Source organism: Tilletiopsis washingtonensis (assembly GCF_003144115.1).
Source record: "Tilletiopsis washingtonensis strain MCA 4186 unplaced genomic scaffold FA09scaffold_5, whole genome shotgun sequence".
Taxonomy (NCBI): Eukaryota; Fungi; Basidiomycota; class Exobasidiomycetes; order Entylomatales; genus Tilletiopsis; species Tilletiopsis washingtonensis.
Genome location: NW_020312002.1, coordinates 624,285 through 642,490, shown reverse-complemented (window position 1 = coordinate 642,490; position 18,206 = coordinate 624,285). Strand labels below are relative to the sequence as shown.

General features: G+C 68.0%; 7 protein-coding genes across 7 annotated transcripts; 4 read left to right on the top strand and 3 right to left on the bottom strand.

Moving 5' to 3' along the window:
• Positions 1–154: 154 nt before the first annotated feature.
• Positions 155–1,867, top strand: FA09DRAFT_359202 (NAD(P)-binding protein; the record flags this gene model as incomplete). The annotated part of the gene is made up of 6 exons (XM_025745075.1): positions 155–168; positions 225–345; positions 546–603; positions 659–1,013; positions 1,085–1,494; positions 1,547–1,867. The coding sequence occupies 6 exons, from the start codon at positions 155–157 to the stop codon at positions 1,741–1,743; spliced, it is 1,155 nt and encodes a 384-aa protein (XP_025600085.1). The 3' UTR covers positions 1,744–1,867.
• Positions 1,758–3,947, bottom strand: FA09DRAFT_328586 (MFS general substrate transporter). The gene is made up of 7 exons (XM_025741830.1): positions 3,684–3,947; positions 3,602–3,630; positions 3,178–3,549; positions 2,866–3,124; positions 2,139–2,810; positions 2,011–2,083; positions 1,758–1,938 (listed from the first exon to the last, which is right to left on the bottom strand). Exons 1-7 carry the CDS (start codon positions 3,906–3,908, stop codon positions 1,919–1,921), a joined length of 1,650 nt encoding a protein of 549 aa, XP_025600084.1. The 5' UTR covers positions 3,909–3,947; the 3' UTR covers positions 1,758–1,918.
• Positions 3,948–5,471: 1,524 nt separating this feature from the next.
• On the top strand, positions 5,472–6,892 carry FA09DRAFT_359200 (staphylococcal nuclease; the record flags this gene model as incomplete). Its single annotated transcript, XM_025745074.1, has 5 exons — positions 5,472–5,995; positions 6,157–6,382; positions 6,436–6,465; positions 6,521–6,726; positions 6,802–6,892. The coding sequence occupies exons 1-5, from the start codon at positions 5,646–5,648 to the stop codon at positions 6,890–6,892; spliced, it is 903 nt and encodes a 300-aa protein (XP_025600083.1). The 5' UTR covers positions 5,472–5,645.
• A 334-nt stretch (positions 6,893–7,226) lies between these two features.
• FA09DRAFT_219867 (hypothetical protein) lies at positions 7,227–10,850 on the bottom strand. The gene is made up of 5 exons (XM_025739548.1): positions 9,916–10,850; positions 9,508–9,864; positions 9,359–9,445; positions 8,737–9,304; positions 7,227–8,679 (listed from the first exon to the last, which is right to left on the bottom strand). Exons 1-5 carry the CDS (start codon positions 10,645–10,647, stop codon positions 7,232–7,234), a joined length of 3,192 nt encoding a protein of 1,063 aa, XP_025600082.1. The 5' UTR covers positions 10,648–10,850; the 3' UTR covers positions 7,227–7,231.
• Positions 10,851–13,676: 2,826 nt separating this feature from the next.
• FA09DRAFT_219856 (hypothetical protein) lies at positions 13,677–14,268 on the bottom strand. The gene has a single exon (XM_025739547.1). The coding sequence runs from the start codon at positions 14,206–14,208 to the stop codon at positions 13,720–13,722; it is 489 nt and encodes a 162-aa protein (XP_025600081.1). The 5' UTR covers positions 14,209–14,268; the 3' UTR covers positions 13,677–13,719.
• Positions 14,269–14,636: 368 nt separating this feature from the next.
• FA09DRAFT_355590 (hypothetical protein) lies at positions 14,637–16,759 on the top strand (the record flags this gene model as incomplete). Its single annotated transcript, XM_025744848.1, has 6 exons — positions 14,637–14,774; positions 14,831–14,893; positions 14,947–15,059; positions 15,242–15,325; positions 15,433–15,975; positions 16,035–16,759. The coding sequence occupies 6 exons, from the start codon at positions 14,637–14,639 to the stop codon at positions 16,645–16,647; spliced, it is 1,554 nt and encodes a 517-aa protein (XP_025600080.1). The 3' UTR covers positions 16,648–16,759.
• Positions 16,760–17,036: 277 nt separating this feature from the next.
• On the top strand, positions 17,037–18,036 carry FA09DRAFT_219826 (hypothetical protein). Its single transcript, XM_025739545.1, has one exon. The coding sequence runs from the start codon at positions 17,230–17,232 to the stop codon at positions 17,845–17,847; it is 618 nt and encodes a 205-aa protein (XP_025600079.1). The 5' UTR covers positions 17,037–17,229; the 3' UTR covers positions 17,848–18,036.
• Positions 18,037–18,206: the final 170 nt, after the last annotated feature.

Here is an 18,206-nt window from a genome sequence, read left to right as displayed (position 1 = left end):
GGCAAGCGTCGCAGCCGGCGTTTCGCGCAGCGGCTTGGCCGGCCCGCTGCGGCTGCAGCCGCAGCTTGGCCTGAGCGCGCCTTCCCCACACTCCGCGCACCGCCGCTTCTTCCTCCACCTCCATCACCCTCTCATCCGCCCTCACCAGCGCACCATGTCGAACATCCCGTACGTCGCACCGCATCAGCAGCTGGCACACGTGCACTGACGGCGCATAAATGCAGCACCAAGGCCAAGGCCCTGCAGCTGCAGCGGCCCGCCAGCAAGGAGAAGGGCGCGCGCAACGAGGCCAAGCTGCTCGACGTCGACGTGCCCAAGGAGCAGCAGGGCTGCGTGCTCGTCAAGGTGCGTGTGCAGCGGCGGAGAGAAGGCCTGTACTGGAAGGCGGCGACGCTTGCGAGTGACGAGGAGGTGCAGCGCGCGCCAGCGATGAGAGCAGCGTCCGGTGGTGCTGTTGTTGCGGGTCCGAGTCGCATCTGCCAAGCTGCTCAGTTGTGCAGCGCCAGGGCCGCAGCGTCTCATGCTCATGCCACTCTGGCCGCCAGATTCATGCCGCCGGCTTCAACCGTCGTGACGAGTGGAGCATGCTGGGCGCCTACCCGGGTGAGCAGCGCGCCGCCCTGCCTCCGCGCCTCTCGGCTCACGCCGCCTTGGCCAGGCCTCACCTATGAGAACAGCACGTTTGGCTGCGACGGCGCCGGCACCATCGTGCGCGGCAGTTCCTCCTTCAAGCCGTCGCACCCGCAGGGCCTCGTGCTGCTGAACCCGACGCGCGGCTGGGCCTCCGACGCCGCCGGTCCTGAGGCCGAGGTGCCCGGCTCCAAGGAGAGCAAGGCGACCAACGAGTTTGGCGGGCGCGGCTTCGGCCTGCTGGGCGCCACCAAGCCGACGGGCGGCGTGGGCTGCTTCGCCGAGTACGTGCAGGTCGCGGCGGACCAGGTGGTCAATGTGCCGGCGCACCTGGATGCGCTGCAGGCTGCCTGCCTGCCGTGTGGAGGCGTGACGGCGTACAGGTGAGTCGTGGAAAGGGCACGACACGGCACGCTCAATCGCTTGCTGTCGCTCACGCTGGATGCGGTTGCAGAGCACTCTTCACCAAGGCTCAGCTGGCGCGCGGCCAGACGCTGCTCATCACGGGCATCGGCGGCGGCGTGGCGCTGCTGGCTCTGCAGCTCGCCGTGGCGGCAGGCGCTCGTGTCTTCGTCACCGGCGGCAGCGACGCCAAGGTGGCGCGGGCCGTCGAGCTGGGAGCGGTGGGCGGCGCCGTGTACAAGGACGCCAAGTGGCCCGAAACGATCCGCAAGCTGCTGGCCGAGAAGTGCGCCGAGCGCCCGTACCTCGACGCCATCGTCGACAGCGCCGGCGGCGAGGTGCCGGCGCAGGCGGCAAAGGCCGGTCTCAAGGCCGGCGGCAAGATTGTCTGCTTCGGCATGACGGCCAGCCCCAAGATGACGGTGACGATGCGCGAGGTGCTGCGCAACGTCGACATCTGTGGTGCGTGCTGCCTGGCGGCGTGCATACCTATCTACTCACACCGGCCCGGCAGGCTCGACGATGGGCAGCGCCGCCGAGTTTCGCGCCATGGTCGAGTTCGTCGGCAAGCACAAGATCGAGCCCATCGTCGACACGGTGCTCGAGGGCCTCGAGAATGCACACAAGGGCTTCGCACTGCTCGCCGACGCCGACAAGCGCTCCGGCGGCAAGGTCGTCGTCAGCGTGGCAAAGGCACAGGCGAAGCTGTGAGGGCCAGCATGCGAGTTCTACGACCTGATGCACACATGTGATTGTACCATTCGCTCAGAGACGTGACGGCCGTGACAGAGAGAAGCGGGGTAGCCAGCAGCGATAGAAATGTGCGCAGGGCGCTTTCGTCGAGACGGGCCCAGCGGGCAGGAGAAGGAAGCACGTGCATGGCCGCTCAAACGGCGTAGCGGAACGCTGGACAGGGGCGAGTCGGGCGTCAGCAGTCGTCCGATGCGTGTGCATCTGGCAGCGCGGCCGGGCACTGACCAGGGTGCTTGTCGCCGAGCAGCAGGATCTCGGCCTTGCTCAGGTGCGAGAGGCCCCAGCGAGCCTTCTCCTCCTGCAGGCAAGACTCCGTCAGCTTCGCTCACACAGGCAGCTCGCGATCAGCGCACCTCGTCGTCGGCCTTGAGCGGGTCCGCAGAGGAGCCGTCGGGCTTGGCGTAGCAGAGCGCGTCGCGCCGCTTGTTCTCGCGGTAGTTGGCGATGCCGAGCACCGTGGCACACGCCATGGCGAGCACGGTGAAGGCAAGGTTGATCGAGTGGCCCTTGATGTAGCGCGGCGCATCGGTGAGCGGGTAGACGTTCGAGGAGACGAGGCCGGCAGAGTTGCCGAAGCTAAAGAAGAGACCCATCGCCGCAGCACGCTTCACCGCGCCGCCGACGTTGTTGCCGATCCAAGTGATGGAGAGAGCAATGCAAGGCGACACGCCGCCGACGGCAAAGAAGAAGCCGGCGTACTTGGCTCCCGGCGGCACCGACTCGACGATGAAGAGGATGTAGCCGAGGAGCGTGAGAGACATGCACGCCACGATGGGCACGCTGCGCACGAGGTGGCGGTCCGAGTAGAAGGCGCAGGCCATCGTCGTGATGAAGCCCACGACGTACGGCGGCACGGAGAGCAGGTTGCTCGACGTGCGTCCGAACGCGCCCAGCCCGCTGATGAGCTGCGGAATGAAGATGGCGAGACTGTACAGCGGATTCGCCACCGAGAGGTACATGATCGACATGACCCACACGCGCCAGTCGGTGAACGCCGAGCGCACCTGGCTCCACGTGAAGGGGATCTGCCGAGGCGAGAGATCAGCGCGTGCTCACTGCCATGTCACCAGGCAGACTCACATCGGCAGACGTGACGCCCTGCGACTTGGCCAGCACGTGGTTCCAGCGCGCCTTGGAGAGGGGCTCGAACATGCGCTTCTCGGCGGCGGGGAAGTCGAGCAGCATCCAGAAGCCGGGGATGGCGCACACGAGCGTGAGGATGCCTTCGATGATGAAGATCCAGCGCCACTGCTCGCCCTCGTACGGGCCCGCGGGCATGTGGATCTGCGCCAGGCCGTAGGCGAGCAGGCCGCCAAAGGCTCCGGCGAGCGTGGCGCCACTGAGCAGAAGGGCTCAGCCATGCGCGCTTCTGGCGCAGCACCCGGTGCTCACCTGAAGAAGATGCCGACACGTGTGCCGAGCTGGGCGCGCGAGTACCAGCAGGAGAGCATGTAGTTGAGCAGCGGGAAGAGGGGGCCCTCGAAGAGGCCGAGCAGCGCACGCGTGGCGATGAGGTCGGCCGACGTCTTGACGAGGCCCATGCCGATGAGCACGAGCGACCAGGCAATCATGATGATCGGAATGGCGCGGCGCACGCCGAGGCGCTTGAAGACGAGCAGCGCCGGAATCTCAGACGCCACGTAGAAGACGAAGAAGATGGAGAGCGCAATGGCGTAGCGGTTGCCGCGCACAATGCCGAGGTCGCGGCGCAGGCCCAGCCCGGCGGCCTGGCCGATGTTGACGCGGTCGAGGAAGGAGAGCAGGCTGGTGCGTGTGAGCTGCTGTCCGGTGCACGCAGACGAGCGGCCACACTCACTAGAGCAGCGTCACGTACGGCATCACGCGCTGGCCGCGGCTGTCAGCGAAGCACCGCAGCGCTGCTGCCTCATTCCACGCACCTTGTCGAGGCGCCGCAGCAGCACGCGGCGCTCGTCGTCGCTGACGTGCAGCTCGCCGGCGGTGAAGGTGTGCTGCGACTCGACGCCGCCCGGCTCGCTGGCCGCCAGCACGGCGGCGGGCGCAAAGCGGCGCTCCTTCTCCTCGTGGCCCGAGGCCGAGTCGCGCTTCTCGTCGCTGGGCCGCTCGCTGCCGAGCACGGCGGGTGCGGGCTGTGCGTGCGACATGGCTGATGTGGTGGTGGTGCGCAGGCAGGAGCGGCGATGCGGAGCAGTGGGCAAGGTGCGTCGGTGCGGCTCCTCGGGTGCAGCTTTAAGGCGCCTCGTCGGCCTCTTTGCGCCTCCCGCGCACCGGCACGCGCGCAGAGGCGGGCAAAGACGGCAAAAGATCAGAGGCTCCGCCGCCGCTTGGCCGCTCCCCTCTCGCGCTCCTTCGCGATGCGGGGAAGATCGTCCGCGGCCGCACATCGCCCCTGTCGAGGCCCCTCGGTGCCTGAGCCGCTGTCAGCTGCTTCTCCTTGCTGTCGCAGCAGGCGGGTTCTCCTGCCTCTGCGGCATCGGCTGCCTGAGCGAGGCAGCCGCAGCTGCAGACGAGCTGGACGATACCTCAGCTTCAGAGCTGCTCCCGCGCTCACCACGCGGCACGCGCCCGACTTGGCCGCTGCAGGCACCCTCGGGCGGAGCGGGCGAGGCATGAGAGCAGCACGGGAGAACCGCGGCAGGGGTCCGACTCGGGCCGCGCGCCGCAGCAGAGAGCAGCAAAGAGGCCGCGGGAGCAGCCCAGCAGCCGCCCCAGCCATCCCTCGACTCGCCAAGGCGCCGCTTGCCACGCCCGCCCCTCTCGCTGCCGCCGCACCCGTTCAGGCACGGCCTCGTCGCCGCACAGCGAGCAAGCCGCGGCAGAAGGGCCATGCCGCAGGTGCGGAGAGGGCGATGCAGGAACAGCGCTGCCGCAGCCCCTGATCCTGCAGCTGCACTTCCGAGCGCGAGGCGGCCCGGACTCGCCTCCGGGCCGTCCGTCTTGCCTGCCCCGCATTTGTTCGCAGCTGGAGCTGCATCTGCGCAGCGTCTGTGCGGCTGTCTGGCGTTGCGAGACGGACGTGAGCCCGGACGGCGCTTGCTGCTGCGCCCCCCATCCCCGCACTTGACGCCTCCCGGCTTCATTCCGGCCCGACCGCCGCTCAGCGTCCCAGAGCTGCAGCTCCTCGACAATCGGCTGGAAGTCATCAGAGTGCAAAGTCGACGCAGTTGCTGCTTTGTCCGATGTGTCTGTCACTCCTGCCCTGATCCTCTGACAGCCACAGCGCCGCTCAGCGCCAGCGCTGCAGCACGCAGCATCAGGGCAGCGTCGCAAGGACGCAGCGGCACCAGCACGGCAGCGTGGCGCGAGAAGAAGATGCCTGCGCGGCCTCTAAGGCGGTCGTGATGGCAGCAGCGTCTGTGTCGCCTGTGCCGGGTGAAAGGAGTGGGCGAGGATGTCTGCGCTGGCTGTAGATGATGACTGAGGCAGGCTGTGAGAAGTAGATGCGAGTGGTGCTGCCTCGCACTCAACAAGAGCGGCCGTGTGACAATGCCCTTGCTTTCCCTGAGGACTGCCATGCGCAGTGGTGACGCTGGCAACAAAGCCCTAGTTCGGCTCATCCGCTGAAGGCTGTGCCTTCGGCGCCGATCGGCAGCTGCGGTGGAGAGAGAAATGCCCCGGTCAAGGGCAGAGCTGGAGACGCTCGAGGCGCGTTGAAGCTGGGCCGCCAAACGCGCTAGCGCTGCGCGCGCCGCCGCCTTCCTCCACCCAACACCATCACCTCGCCTCGCCCCGGCGCCGCTGCCTCTCGCGCCTCGTGTCCGCCGCCGCGCCTGCTCAGCTGCCCAGGGTGCTGCCGGCTTGCTGCATCTCCGGCCAGCGCGTCGCCTCTCCTGCTCCAGTGCCAGCGTGGCCCGCTGCCTCCGCCCGCCCACGCCGCAGCGATGTTCGACTTTCTGCGCTCCGAGCGGCCGCGCGCCAGCAGCTCCAAGGAGAGCTCGCCGCTCGACGCTCTGCCGCCGCAGCTGCACGCCAAGGTCGACGACGCCATGGCGCAGCTGCACGACGCCGTGCCCACCTCCGTGCGCGATGCCGCAGCCGAGACGTCGCAGCGCGCCGAGCAGGCCGGGAAGCGCTTCCTCGCCTCGCCCCTCTCAACGGCACTCCTCAGCGCTGCCGTGACGGCGGGCAGTCTGGCCATGTACTGGCGCTACTTTCGCCGCATCCGCACAGCCGACCACATCACGCCCGGCACGCTGCGCTGGCGCAAGACGCTCGTGGGACGGTGTACGAGGTGAGAGGGCCTGTGCGCAGGGATGCTGGAGCAGTGGCAGCTCGTGGGGCATGCGCAGAGCTCGCGAGCCGTGCTGCCAAGAGCGCTGCATGAGCGTGCTGCGGCGCCAGCTGCTCCTGCCGCTCTTTCTCTTGTGGCAGCACTGACGCTCCGCCCTGCAGCGTCGGCGACGCAGACGGCTTCCGCATGTACCACCAGATGCCGTTTCCCTTCCGCCTGCTCTCGCCCGTGCCCAAGCCGGCGAAGAGCACCGAGACGCTCTCGGTGCGCCTCGCGGGTGCCGATGCGCCCGAAAGCGCACACTTTGGCAAGGAGGCGCAGCCCTTCTCGAAGGAGGCGCGCGCTGAGCTCGTGCGGCTATGCCTTGATCGGACAGTGTGGTGCAGGGTGAGCATTGCGCTTGTGGACTCGCGGCCCGTGCTGAGACAGACGCTGCACAGGTTGCACACGTGGACCAGTACAAGCGGCTGGTGAGTGGCTCGGCCTCGGTCAGCACCCAGCGCAGAGGCTCACAGCTCATCGTAGGTGGCCACGCCGTACGTCTGGCTGCCGCCGTACATCCTCGGGCGCACCAACGTGTCGCACCGCCTCGTCTGGCTCGGCCTGGCGACGGTGTACACGCAGAGCGGCGCCGCGTACGCCGAGGCCTCGTGGCTGCGGCGCCTGCTGATGCGCGGCGACAAGGCGACGTGGGGCCTGCGCTCGCTGCAGAAGGCCGAGGACAAGGCAAAGTGAGTGCTGATGAGGCAGGTGCGGCGCGCACCGGCGCACCAGAGCTCAGCGAGCTGATGACGGCACACGCGCAGACGCGCACGGAGAGGCATGTGGAGCCTGGGCTCCAAGCTCGAGAGCCCGGCCGACTACAAGCGACGGATCAAGGCGGAGAGATCAAGCTAATACAAGCGACTCTGTAATGCTGCTGCTTCCGGTGACGACGCGCATGGCCATTCATGTGTGTGTGAGGGGGTGTGCAACGAGTGTGTGAGGTACATAGCCCGCGTCGGCAGCTGGCAGGAGGGAGCGCGCAGCGGAGGAGGTGACGGCGAATGGTGAGGCCAGGAACGTTGCGCTTCAGCTCGAAGGGAGACGCGAAAGGGCGCCGCGATGAAGAGAGAGGGGTGAATGGCGAGCGACAGAGAGGCCTGCTGACAGGGCCCCGCAAGGCGGCGGCCCGGCGCGGCGAGGAATGTGAGGGTGACGCGGAGAGAGAGAGGGAACGCATGTGACACGCGGCGACTACGCAGTGGTGGTGACAACGAGCTCGACGTCGGTGCCCGACTGGCGGCCCAGCTCAAAGGCCATCTGCACGTCCTCGTCGTCGTGCATGAGGATCTTGTCGCCGTCCTCGTCGATGTAGCGCACGCGCAGTGCCACGCCGTCGAGCTTGCGGCCGCTGATGACGCGCACCTTCTTCGTCACCTTCTCCAGCAGGCCGACGAGGTTGATCGACGCCAGCACGACGACCACGAAGCGGTCCTCGCCGAAGCGCACCGAGAGCTTGACGGCGTTGGAGTTCGAGTAGCGCTGCGCCTGTTGCGTCGGCGTCGAGTTGGCCGTCGAGCGCGTCGAGGCGGGCGCGTGCGTGATCGGCGAGCTGGCGGCCGTCGAGCCGCGCAGCGAGCCGAGCGAGTGCGTCGAATCGAGCGTGGATGTGCTGGACGAGCTGAAGCGCTTGTCGGAGCCGAGATGTGGCTGTCGATGCATGCCGTGCTCTCCGTTGCCGTGGTTGACCAAATGTGCTGGGTACGGCGCTCGCGGCACCGGCGGCGGCATCTCGTTGACGGCGTTTGGATTGAACGCCATCGGGTTACTCGCCGACCGGTTGCGCAGATGCTGCCCGGCATCAGACTGCGCCCGGCCCATGGCCGACGAGTCTGCGCGCGCACGGCCCGTGATGTCGTCTGGCATGTCGGGATCCGTGGGCGAGGTCGAGTCGCCGTGCCGCGGCGGGCGCGGATAGCCGCTGCTCGTGTGCGGCGCAGGATAGCCCGGCTGCCGCAGCTGGCGGCTGCTCGACGCCTTGCGCAGCTGGTGCTCGTGCTCGCGCTGCCGCTGCTCCATCGCTTGCGCCGAGCCGTTGGCGTGCGACGGCCGCGGCAGCGGCGGCGCCATGGCGGGCGAGTTGGAGCGCCACTGCGTCATCAGCGAGCTGTCCTGGTCCTCCGTCCGAGCGCGCGGCCGCGAGCCCTCTCCCTGCTGGTACGGCGGCTCCCGCTGCTCCGCCGGCGTGGAATATCGGCCACCCAGCGGCGTCATGCGCCCGCCAGTCGAGTGGCCGTTGAGAGACATGCCCTCGGCCATGTCCCGCACACCCTCGATCTGGTCGCTGTCCATGTCGTCGCTCTCGAGGCGCGTGCGGTGGCTCATCTGGCTGTCGGTGCGCAGGAACGGGAACGACGGCGCGATCTCGGAGAGCGGCGTCTGCGGGAAGTGCGACGAGTTGCCCGTGTTGCGGCGCCCGTGCAGTCCAGCCATGTTGGCCGGCGACATGGCGCCAGACTGGCTGAAGTGCGCCGCGACGTGCTGCCGGCGGATGTTGACCTCGTCGATGAGCTTGTTCACCGCGAGCTGCCACTGCTTGAGCTGCTCCTCGTTCTTGCAGCGCAGGCTGAACGACTCTTGGTCGACGTCGCCGCGCCACCAGACCTGCAGCGCGTGCGAGCCGCCGGGCTGTCCCATGACCGCTGGAGCCGAGGCGTCAGCGCTGCGGGCCAGCGTCGTCCCAAGCAGCAAGCACTCACAAGCCGTCTTGTTGTGCGCCTTGGCGTGCGTCACGTTGTTGATGAAGATGCGGCCCTTGAGCTGCAGGCTCGTCTTTGGCTTCTTGCCGGGCGGCGTCTGCGCGGCCGTTGTCTTCTGCTTGAGCAGGCTGTTGCTCTTCGAGTTCTTCTTGGGCTGGTTCGGTAGAATCTCCTTGCAGCAGAGCAGGATCTTCTCGAACAGGTACACGTGGTACTCGCGCTCCGTGTCGCTCTTGGCGACGAGGAACACGTCGGAGAGCAGCAGCGGGCCAAACGTGTTGATGTTGTGCCCCTTCCAGTCCTCGACGCGCAGCTCGAGCTCGCGCACGATTTGGATGTTCTCCTGCAGGCGCCGCGTCTCGTTGACCTTGTCGGTGATGCGGCGGATGACGTGGATGCCGTCGACGAGCTCCTGGTAGTAGGGCGCGTCGGGCGACGTCTTCTTCTGCAGCTGCTCGAGCAGCAGCGGGTATTTGCAGATGCGCTGCACCGGCTTGATCAGGAATGTCGGCAGCTCGTACGACGGGTCGAGGTAGCACCCCTCAGCAGCCGGCAGCCCACGCAGCCGCTGTAGCGCGTGTGTCAGCATGTGCAGAGCAGCAGGCGCAACGGCAGCACGCACTGTGATGTTGTGTGCCTCGGCAGTGATGATGTCCAGCGCCTGCGCGTAGTTTGCGCAGAACGGCTCGTACACCGAGAAGTCGCTCTCCTGCGAGAGGGACGCATCGCGTGAGCTGCTGTGCGAGTGCAAGAGGCGCCCGCACCACGCACCATCGTCTGGAACACATGACCAAAGTGCTGCTCATCAGCAGGCCGCCGCGCGTTTTCCTCCACACAGATCAAGAAGCGCCGATTGACATCCACCAACGTGTTGAGGTTGCCGAACAGCGCGTGGATCGTGTCGGGCGGCAGGATGTCGTGCTGGCCCAGCGCGCGCGCATAGTTCTGCATCACCTCCAGGTCCTGCACGTACTTGCGCTCCGTGTCGAGCAGCTCGCGCACAATCCACGCCCGGTCGTCGCTCGGCTTCTCCAGCACGTCGGCAGAGGCCGAAGGCGCGTGCGCCGGCGCCGTCAGCAGGCCGCGCGCCTCGAAGATGTCGAGCAGCTTCGAGATCGTGCGCACCACCTGTCACGCGTGTCAGCAAACGCGGCGCATACAAGCCACGGAGCAGCGCACCTTGACGAAGCCGTTGGTATCGTTCAAGTACAGCTGCGAGACAGTGAAGCAGTCATCCGGGTCCCACTGCAGCTCGTTCTGCAGCGCAATGATGAACTTGGCCACCTGCTTCTTGCACTCGTTTGCGTTGCTGCGGTTCGCGTCCGGATTGATCGTGAGCGCCGTGTTGGGCTTCAGGTGGTTGAAGAGCGCGCAGAGCGGCGCGCCGAGGCGGAAGAGCTGCCACAGCTGCGTCACAGGGTCGAAGCTCGAGATCGGCCGGCTGGCCGCGGGCTCGCTCGCCGAGGGCGACGGCGTGGCGGGCGTGCTGGGCGTCGAGAGCGCCTCGGAGAGGTAGTTCTCGCCAAAGCCCTGCACGCACCACAGGCGGTCGCGCAGTGCCAAGCACGCCTGGTACAGGCTGCTGCCCGCCACGGCCGGCTTGTTGCCAATCGTGTTGGCCGCCTGCGGCGCGCCGTTCATCAGCAGCGAGCCGCCGGGCCCGGACATGAGGCTGGCGCCGATGCCGCCGTCTGCGCTGCTCGGGCCGCCTGCTGCGCCAAAGGAGGGCCGGCTGGGCCCGGCGCTGCCCGGCGTGCCGTTGCGTGCATACGAGGGCGCAACCGGGTCGCCGTAGGACGTCATGCTGGGCACGCCTGAGGGAGAGAGCATGTCGGTGTCGGTGAAGGCCGCAAGCGCTCCGCTGCTCTGTTTGCGTGTGGGTCTGAACGCCGAGGCAGTCGTCACGGCCATGCTCTGAGGCCGAGACGTGCCGCAAGGCAAGCAGTCCGCCGTGTGCGGACGCTGGTCGCTGGCAGCACTTGCGGGCGACGAGCGGCGTGTGCACGCAGCAGCGAGCTAGAGGTCCCGGACCGGCAGGTGCAGAGCTAGGAGCCGGCGCGGAGCTGTGTCAGCCGCGCACTGCCTCTTGAGGCGAGAGGCGCAGACGAGGAGCGCCGGTGCCGCTGGCGCGGGCGCGCAGAGGGGCTCGAGCGCGGGTGCAGAGGCCGGCTGCAGCAGGCGCACGCGCGGGGTGCGGACAAGGGGATCGCAGGCGCGCGAGGCTGCGCTGGAAGGCAGCACGAGCGCAGGCGCTGCGGCGGAGAGACGAAGACGGAGAGGGCGAGAAAGTGAGGGACGAGCCGGAGAGAGATGGCGCTCAGCGCTCGTGGAGAGAAGGGCTCGGCGCTGCGGTGCCGGAGCGTGGGCGCGAGAGACAGGCGCGGCCGGAGCGCAGCTCGACGCGCAACACGACACGCACGGCGCACGCACACACACGCGAGGCAGCAGCGGCGCGGGCGCAATATGACACAGCGCGCCAAGAGGCTCGGAGACGGGACAGAGGCCAGCGCGGCGCCGGCGAGAGGGAGCGGAGGGTGGGGGTGCGGGTGGAAGGGGTGAGCGGGAGATGGAAGCGCGCCCTCGCCCGTCGCAACGGCGCCGGACGCTGCCGCGGCCGCTGCGTCGCTGCGTCGCTGCGTCTACACACCGACCGATGCGCGAGAGCCGGCGGCGGGCGGAGGCGGCGCCGCGGTACGGCGGCATCAGCGCAGGGGCGCGCCAGAGAGGGGCCAGCGCGGCGGGCGAGGCAGGCACGAGAGCAGCGCCGCGGAGTGCAGGCACGCTGCAGCGGCTGCTGGATGCCTCGCAAGCGCAAGGGCGGCGCAGGGCACAGCAGCAGCAGCACGGCAGCCGCCGTCTGTCACGCCTCCAAGCGTATTTTGCGGCGGCACAGCGAGATGCGAGCACGCGCCCCCCGCGGCGCATCGGCCGGCGCCGTGCCCGGGATCGATGGAGGCGGGCAGCAGCTGCAGCGCCTCGCGAGGTGCCCTCATGCGCCCGCCTCCGAGGCGCAGCTGCTGCGATGCGCTGCGTCTGCGTCTGCAGCGCGCGCTGCACCGGCTGCTGCACCGCCGCGCTCCGCCGCCAGGCTGCGCTCCCCACCCTCGAATCTGGCGCAGCGCAGCGTAGCGTAGCTCCGACAGCACCAGCGCGGCGGCCCTCTCTTCCTTTCCCTCGCAGCGGGGCAGCGCGGCTGGCTTCTTCTCTGTCGGCGCCTTTAGGAGCCACGCCAGCACTCGCAGCGGCGGAAGTGGCGCCTCAAGTGGCCGTGCTCGTCATCTATGGATCTTCACTAGCGCCGGCGGGAAGGAGCGACTGGCAGGCGCACAGCGGCAGCATCAGGCAGCGCGGCAGCGCCAGCGGCATCAGCCGCGGCTCCGCTCCTTCGGGCAGCACACTCTCGCCGTCGCCTGTCGGATGCTTCATCAGCCGGTGGCCGGCACGGGCCTGTGCCGATATAGGCACGCAAGTCGTGCTTCAGCTGCGAGTGGCCCGCTTCGGGCGACATGAAGAGGCATCAACAGCCAAAACGATGGGTGCGGGCGAATGGAAGAGGAAGAAGCAAGCATGCTTGCGCCTGCAGGCTGGGCTGAATGAGGGGCCTTGCAGCTGCAGGATGCAGGCTGCCGCAGCGGCGAAAGGTGCGGCAGCAGCAGCGGCGGCAACGCAGAGCACAGCGGCTAACAGAAGCAGCGAAGCCGAGCAGCCGGCAGAAGCAGCAGCAGACGGCAGCTCATCATCAGGGGGTGCGCTGCGCCGCGCAAGACACGACCGCGACGGCGCCATCATCGTGCGGCGCCAAACGGGGGTCCGGCGCAGCGAGCCACTCTCTGTACACGGTCGTGGTGGCTGCTGCTTGCAGAGGGGTGCAGAGCAGCGGGCGGAAGGAGGTTTGCACCTTGCTAGCGCCACGAGGAGCGGGCAGGCAGCCGAAGAACGCGAGAGGGGTCGCTGCAGGCAAGAACGCGCTCGCAAAGCCCGAGGCTGCGACGCCTCACGTCGTGCACGCCTCCCGCTCCCTCGGCCCCTTGTCCGCGGGCACGTCGCAGCATCGGGACGGTCGCCGATGCAAGGCGGTGGGCGCAGCGATGATTCAGGGCGCAGAACGTGGTGCGGCCTTCGCTCTTCCGCAACTCGCAGCCGTAGCCGGCTCGAAGTGCTGTGCCCCGCCAGCGCCAATCAGCATGGCTACCATCTGGCGTTGCCGCCGCAGAGGCGCAGTCGCCATCTCTTGCCGTCCTCTGTGAAGTCGCATTTCGCCGAGCTTCCGCAGGCCGTTGCGCTTGGGCTGGCGGCGGCGCCAGATGCTTGAGAAGCGAGGAGCCACCTCTTTCCGCGGGACAGCTCGCGTGAGAAGGCCGACGCCGACGCCGCGTGGCGCTCCAGCGGGCCTATCCCCACCCCGGGCCGGCGCCCTATCAGATGCACAGAAGGCGGCAGCAGCGCCGCTCGAGCTTGCAGAGACGCCTGCGCTTCTTCCGCGAGCGGAAGTTGACCAAGGCGGGGCGACGTGTGAGCCACGTGGCCGGCTCGAAGAGGCTGTCCCTCGCGCACGGCCTCGCTCCGCCTCGTGACGTGTGGCAGCCGGGGCTACGAGAGCATGGCTCCACAAGCCTAAGGGCAGCTTGGCGCTCCCGAAGGTCGGACTGGCACATGGACGGCGCGGCGATTGAGCATGCTGATGCTGCGGCGTGCACGGACGTGCAGGATGCAGAGGCTTGCCCAGGTGCTAAAGCACCGCATCGACGCTAGCACACGCTTGCACATGCGTCCAGGTGCACGCATCTGCGTCCGTTGCGCCGCTGTCACGGATGAAAGTGCCGGCACCTCCTTCACGTGACAGAACGGATCCTGAGAGGTTTGCAGCCAGCACCGCTCAGGTGTGCAGGTCTGAGTTAGCAGTGCGCGAGGTGAGAGCTCGACCGCACCGCCGAGTTGACCCTGGCAGACGGCTGACCGTCGCACAAGCCGCTCTCAGGGCTGCTACCTTTTCATCGCAAGAAGGTGCGTAGGGCCCCCGGACGAGTAGGAGCAGCCGCAGGCTTTGCAAGCGGCCATTTGACCTCCTGCTCGCTGCGGACGAGTGGTCGGCTCGCATGCGACATGTCCCGTCTTCAACGCGCCGTACGCCCAGCGCCTGATGCTGAGGACAGAGCTTTTGCATGCAAAATGTGAACAAGGGGCTCGCTGTGCCTGCTTAGCCAGACTAGACTTCAGCTCATCTCCCGGCTTGCGAGGAACCCAGGCAGTCGTCTGCTGTGGTTGCCCACGAGCGTCCAGGCGACAGAGGGTGAGCCAGTCCCACGCCTGCGAAGGAGTCTCGACCGCAAGCGTCCCTAGACAGCGCGCCGCTTGCGGCCGAAAGAGGTGCGAGGGCCGCCCGCCGGCGACAGCTCCTCGTGCCGCCTGCCGCGCTGCAGCCTGTGCTTCGCCAGATGAGTGCACTCCCGGAGTGCAGCACCTCCTCCTCATCGCGCAGACTCCGAGCGTGCCACGCACCAAGTCCGAGTTGGGGGTGCAAGGAGACGGAGGTGAGCTTGGCTGCTCCCCGCTGGCTGCGCTGCTGCCGCCCTCGCGCCGCGCGCCTACGTGGCGCGCGCCACGGCACGGCCCCGTGCGCGGCGCGACGTGGACCGTGCCTTGCGCCGGCGAGCAGTAGACTGCTCCAGTGCCCGGGCTTCGGCGCGGGAAGCCTTCGGCCGGGGTCCTCGCCGCCGCAAGCGCAGCCACGGGAGCAGCAGCCAAGAGCGAAGCGAAGCACCACCGCACGCCGGCCGGCGGACGTGGCAAGGCACACGGCCGCGCAGCACAGCCAGCGTGGCCGCCACCTGCTGCCAACTCCTGAGCAGCAGCTGGCCGCCTCGCCTTCCTTCTCACCACACCACCCCTCTCTCTCCGCCATGCGTTTCCCGTCCCGTTCCGCCCTGCTCGCCACGGCCGCCACGGCCGCCACCCTTGCTGGCGTCGCCTGTGCCCACGACACGTCCGACGTGATCAACCTCAGCAAGGACTCGTTCAAGAGCGTCGTCGACCCCGAGGTGCGCCGCGCGTGGTGCTCAGCCGCGGCCGCCAGCATGCTCACACTCTGCTGCAGCCGCTCATCCTCGTCGAGTTCTTCGCGCCGTGGTGTGGCCACTGCAAGGCCCTCGCGCCGCACGTGAGTGGCCGCTGTGCCGCTGCATCGCCCACGAAGCTCACATCCCTCGCCAGTACGAGGAGTCGGCCACCGCCCTGCTCAAGGAGAGCCCGCCAATCAAGATCGCCAAGGTCGACTGCACTGTCGAGGAGGACCTGTGCGCCTCGCAGGACATCCAGGGCTACCCGTGAGTGTGCGCGCTGTGAGGTGCCTGTGGCGAGGTGGGCTGCGCTGGAGTCGAGACGCGCGCTGCTCTGCGCTAGTTGCGACGGCGAGGCAGAGCGCTCTTGGTGCGCGCTGCCAGTGCTGCCGGGCAGAGTCATGCGTCTCTCTCTCGCGCCTCTCTTGCTCACGCGCTCCGCCACGCAGCACCCTCAAGGTCTTCCGCAACGGCACGCCCGCCGAGTACACGGGCCCGCGCAAGGCTGATGGCATCATCAGCTACATGAAGAAGTGAGTGTGATTCGCGCGCGCAGGCGCTGCGGATCTATGCGCGCAGCTCGCGCGCGCGCACACGCCATGCTCGAGGCAGCGTGCTGACTTGCGCGCGCGCTTCTCAGGCAGGCTCTGCCCTCGCTCTCGAAGGTGTCGGCCGCCGAGCTGGCTGACTTCAAGACGAAGGACCGCGTCGTGGCGGTCGCGTACCTGCCCGAGCAGTCGAGCCACCTCTCGACCTTCTCCAAGGTCGCCGACAAGCACCGCGACGCGTACGTGTTCGGCCACGTGGCCGACGCCGAGGCGGCCAAGGCTGCCGGCGTCACGCCGCCGGCCGTCGTGCTCTACCGCTCGTTTGACGAGCCCGAGATCAAGTACACGGGCCCGATTGACGACGAGGAGGGCCTCGAGGACTTCCTCAAGGCGCAGAGCGTGCCTCTCGTCGACGAGGTGGGCCCGGAGAACTTCATGACGTACGCCGAGGCGGGTATCCCGCTGGCCTACTACTTCACCGAGGTCAACGGCGCCAACAAGGACGCCGACCTCAAGGCAATCCGCGAGACGGCGCAGAAGTACCGCGGCAAGGTCAACTTTGTCTGGATTGACGCCGACAAGTTTGTCAACCACGCCAAGTCGCTGAACCTCGCGGGCGAGTCGTGGCCCGCCTTGTGAGTTGCGCACGCAAAGAAGGTTGCCGCGAGGTGCGAGTGCTGACTCGATCCTGCAGTGCCATCCAGGACATCCAGGGCGGCCAGAAGTTCCCGCTCGAGAAGCTCGGCTCGGACGCCGGCAAGGCCATTGCCAGCTTCGTCGAGGACTTCGTCGGCGGCAAGCTCGTCGCCTCGATCAAGTCGGAGCCCATTCAGGAGCAGACGGGCCCCGTGCACGTGCTCGTGGCCGACGAGTTCGACAAGATCGTGTACGACGACAAGAAGGACGTGCTCGTCGAGTTCTACGCGCCGTGGTGCGGCCACTGCAAGAAGCTGGCGCCCACGTGGGACACGCTCGGCGAGCGCTACGCCTCGATCAAGGACAAGATCACGATTGCCAAGATGGACGCAACGACGAACGACATTCCGCCGTCGGCCGGCTTCCAGGTGCAGAGCTTCCCGACGATCAAGTTCAAGCCCGCCGGCGGCCGCGAGTGGCTCGACTTCAACGGCGACCGCACCATCGAGGGCTTCGTCGAGTTCATCTCGCTCAACGCCAAGAACGATGTCAAGGTCGACCCCAGCGCCGTCAACAGCACGGCGGCCAAGACCGAGGCCGAGCAGCACGAGAAGCCGAAGCACGAGGAGGTGAGCAGCGCTCCGGCCCTCTGCGCGCGCAGCCCACGCTGACCCCACACCCTCTCAGCTCTAAGCAGCCTGCTTGTTGTCAAGGAAGGGAACGGCGGGAAAGGAGGCGGCTGGATGGGCTCCAGCTCGCACACGCTGCGCGCTGGCGCGTCACGAGTGGTCTGACAACGCGATCTGACTTCGCAATGCCAATCACTACACTGCGGTCTGCATGACGAGCTGTGCACATGATGAGCATTCAGGGAGGGTATACATGACTGTGGCTCTCAGGCAGGAAGCATGGACTGGCGTCGAGCAGCCGCGCGACGCTCGAGGAACTCGGAGCCGCCGAGCTTGGAGCCGCTGCCGGGCACGCCCTTGGGCGCAGCGGGCAGTGCCGCGAGGGCCGCCGCATTCTCCTTGTCGGACGCGCCGCGGCGCGAGTTGGTCGAGAGCGTCAGCTCGGACAGCTCCATGGGGCCGTCGTAGCTGCGCGCCAGGCTGCCATTGGACTGCGACAGGGACGCCGTCTCCTTGGTGACTGACGCGCGGCGAGCGCCCAGCGCAGGGCGAGACGTGGCAGCGACGCTCTGCAGGCTTGTGTTGCTGCTTGCCGACGCCAGCGGCGTGCGCTGCGGGCCTGACATGTCGGCGCGCGAGCTGCTGCGCGAGACCGGCGTCGCACTGGAGATGCTCTCGCGGCGTGCCGCACGCGCGACGCTGGCTGCAGACGGCGCGTGGACCTTGGGCGTGCCCTCGTCGACACGCGTCATCGACGAGCTGCTGGTGACGGATGACGGGCGCGAGACGGATTTCCTGCTGCTGCCCGCCTCTGGCTTGACGACGACGGAGATGCACCGTGCAGACGGCCGGGCTGTCGGCGGGCCCATGGCTCCGACTGGCGACGTGCTCGCTTGCGGCGCCACCGGATCGCTCGCGACCACGCTGGTGCTGCTGCGGGTAGCGACGCTGCGTCGCACCGGATGCTGCGCAGGGTCCGTCGTCAGGCGCCGCCGCGTGCCCTTGAACGCAGCCGGGCCGCGCTCGAGCACGGGCAAGTCGTCGCCTGACTCTGACTCTTCGGCAGCCGACTGGCTCGCCCGTGTGTGCTGCGCCTGCGATGCGGGCGTAGCACTCGAAATGCGAGGCGTGTTGCGCTTCAGCAGGCTGAGCTCTTGTTGCTTGGCAGATCTGAGAAGGCGAAGCAAGTCAGCGCAGAAGCGCAGCCGCGCGGCGAGGGTCACTCACAGGGCGATGCTATAGTTGGTGTTGTCCTCCTCGAGCCGCTCCTTGGCCTTGTTGAGCTTGCTGATGGCGAAGCTCGCGTCGGACGCCTGGCCATCGAGCACCTTGTTGCGCGCACGCAGCTCCTCCAACTCTGCCTCAAGCGCAGCCAGCCGAGCTTGCATCTCATCGGCGAGGTGCAGAGCCTCGTTCCTTGCGGCCTCGGCCTCGTTGATTCTCTCGTCGTCGCGCAGGCTCTGCGCGTGCGAGAGCTCCTGGTCTTGCTGTGACAGACGCTGCCGAGTTGCGGCGTGCGCGTGCTGCTCGTCGCGAAGGAGCTGAGCCTGCGCGCTGTCGTGCGCCTCCAGCTCGGAGATGCTGTTGAGCAGCTGCGCATA

What these genes read in the sequence shown, in the direction of transcription:
- FA09DRAFT_328586 (XM_025741830.1), bottom strand. Translation starts at nt 3,908, where the DNA reads ATGTCGCACGCACAGCCCGCACCCGCCGTGCTCGGCAGCGAGCGGCCC. An exon ending in CCGTACGTGACGCTGCTCTA is followed by an intron (nt 3,550 to 3,601) that starts GTGAGTGTGGCC and finishes CACACGCACCAG; the next exon opens with CCTGCTCTCCTTCCTCGACC. An exon ending in CGTGTCGGCATCTTCTTCAG is followed by an intron (nt 3,125 to 3,177) that starts GTGAGCACCGGG and finishes CCTTCTGCTCAG; the next exon opens with TGGCGCCACGCTCGCCGGAG.
- FA09DRAFT_219867 (XM_025739548.1), bottom strand. Translation starts at nt 10,647, where the DNA reads ATGGCCGTGACGACTGCCTCGGCGTTCAGACCCACACGCAAACAGAGC. An exon ending in GTCATGTGTTCCAGACGATG is followed by an intron (nt 9,446 to 9,507) that starts GTGCGTGGTGCG and finishes TCCCTCTCGCAG; the next exon opens with GAGAGCGACTTCTCGGTGTA. An exon ending in GGCGCACAACAAGACGGCTT is followed by an intron (nt 8,680 to 8,736) that starts GTGAGTGCTTGC and finishes CCTCGGCTCCAG; the next exon opens with CGGTCATGGGACAGCCCGGC.
- FA09DRAFT_219856 (XM_025739547.1), bottom strand. Translation starts at nt 14,208, where the DNA reads ATGAGGAGGAGGTGCTGCACTCCGGGAGTGCACTCATCTGGCGAAGCA.
- FA09DRAFT_219826 (XM_025739545.1), top strand. Translation starts at nt 17,230, where the DNA reads ATGTCGGCGCGCGAGCTGCTGCGCGAGACCGGCGTCGCACTGGAGATG.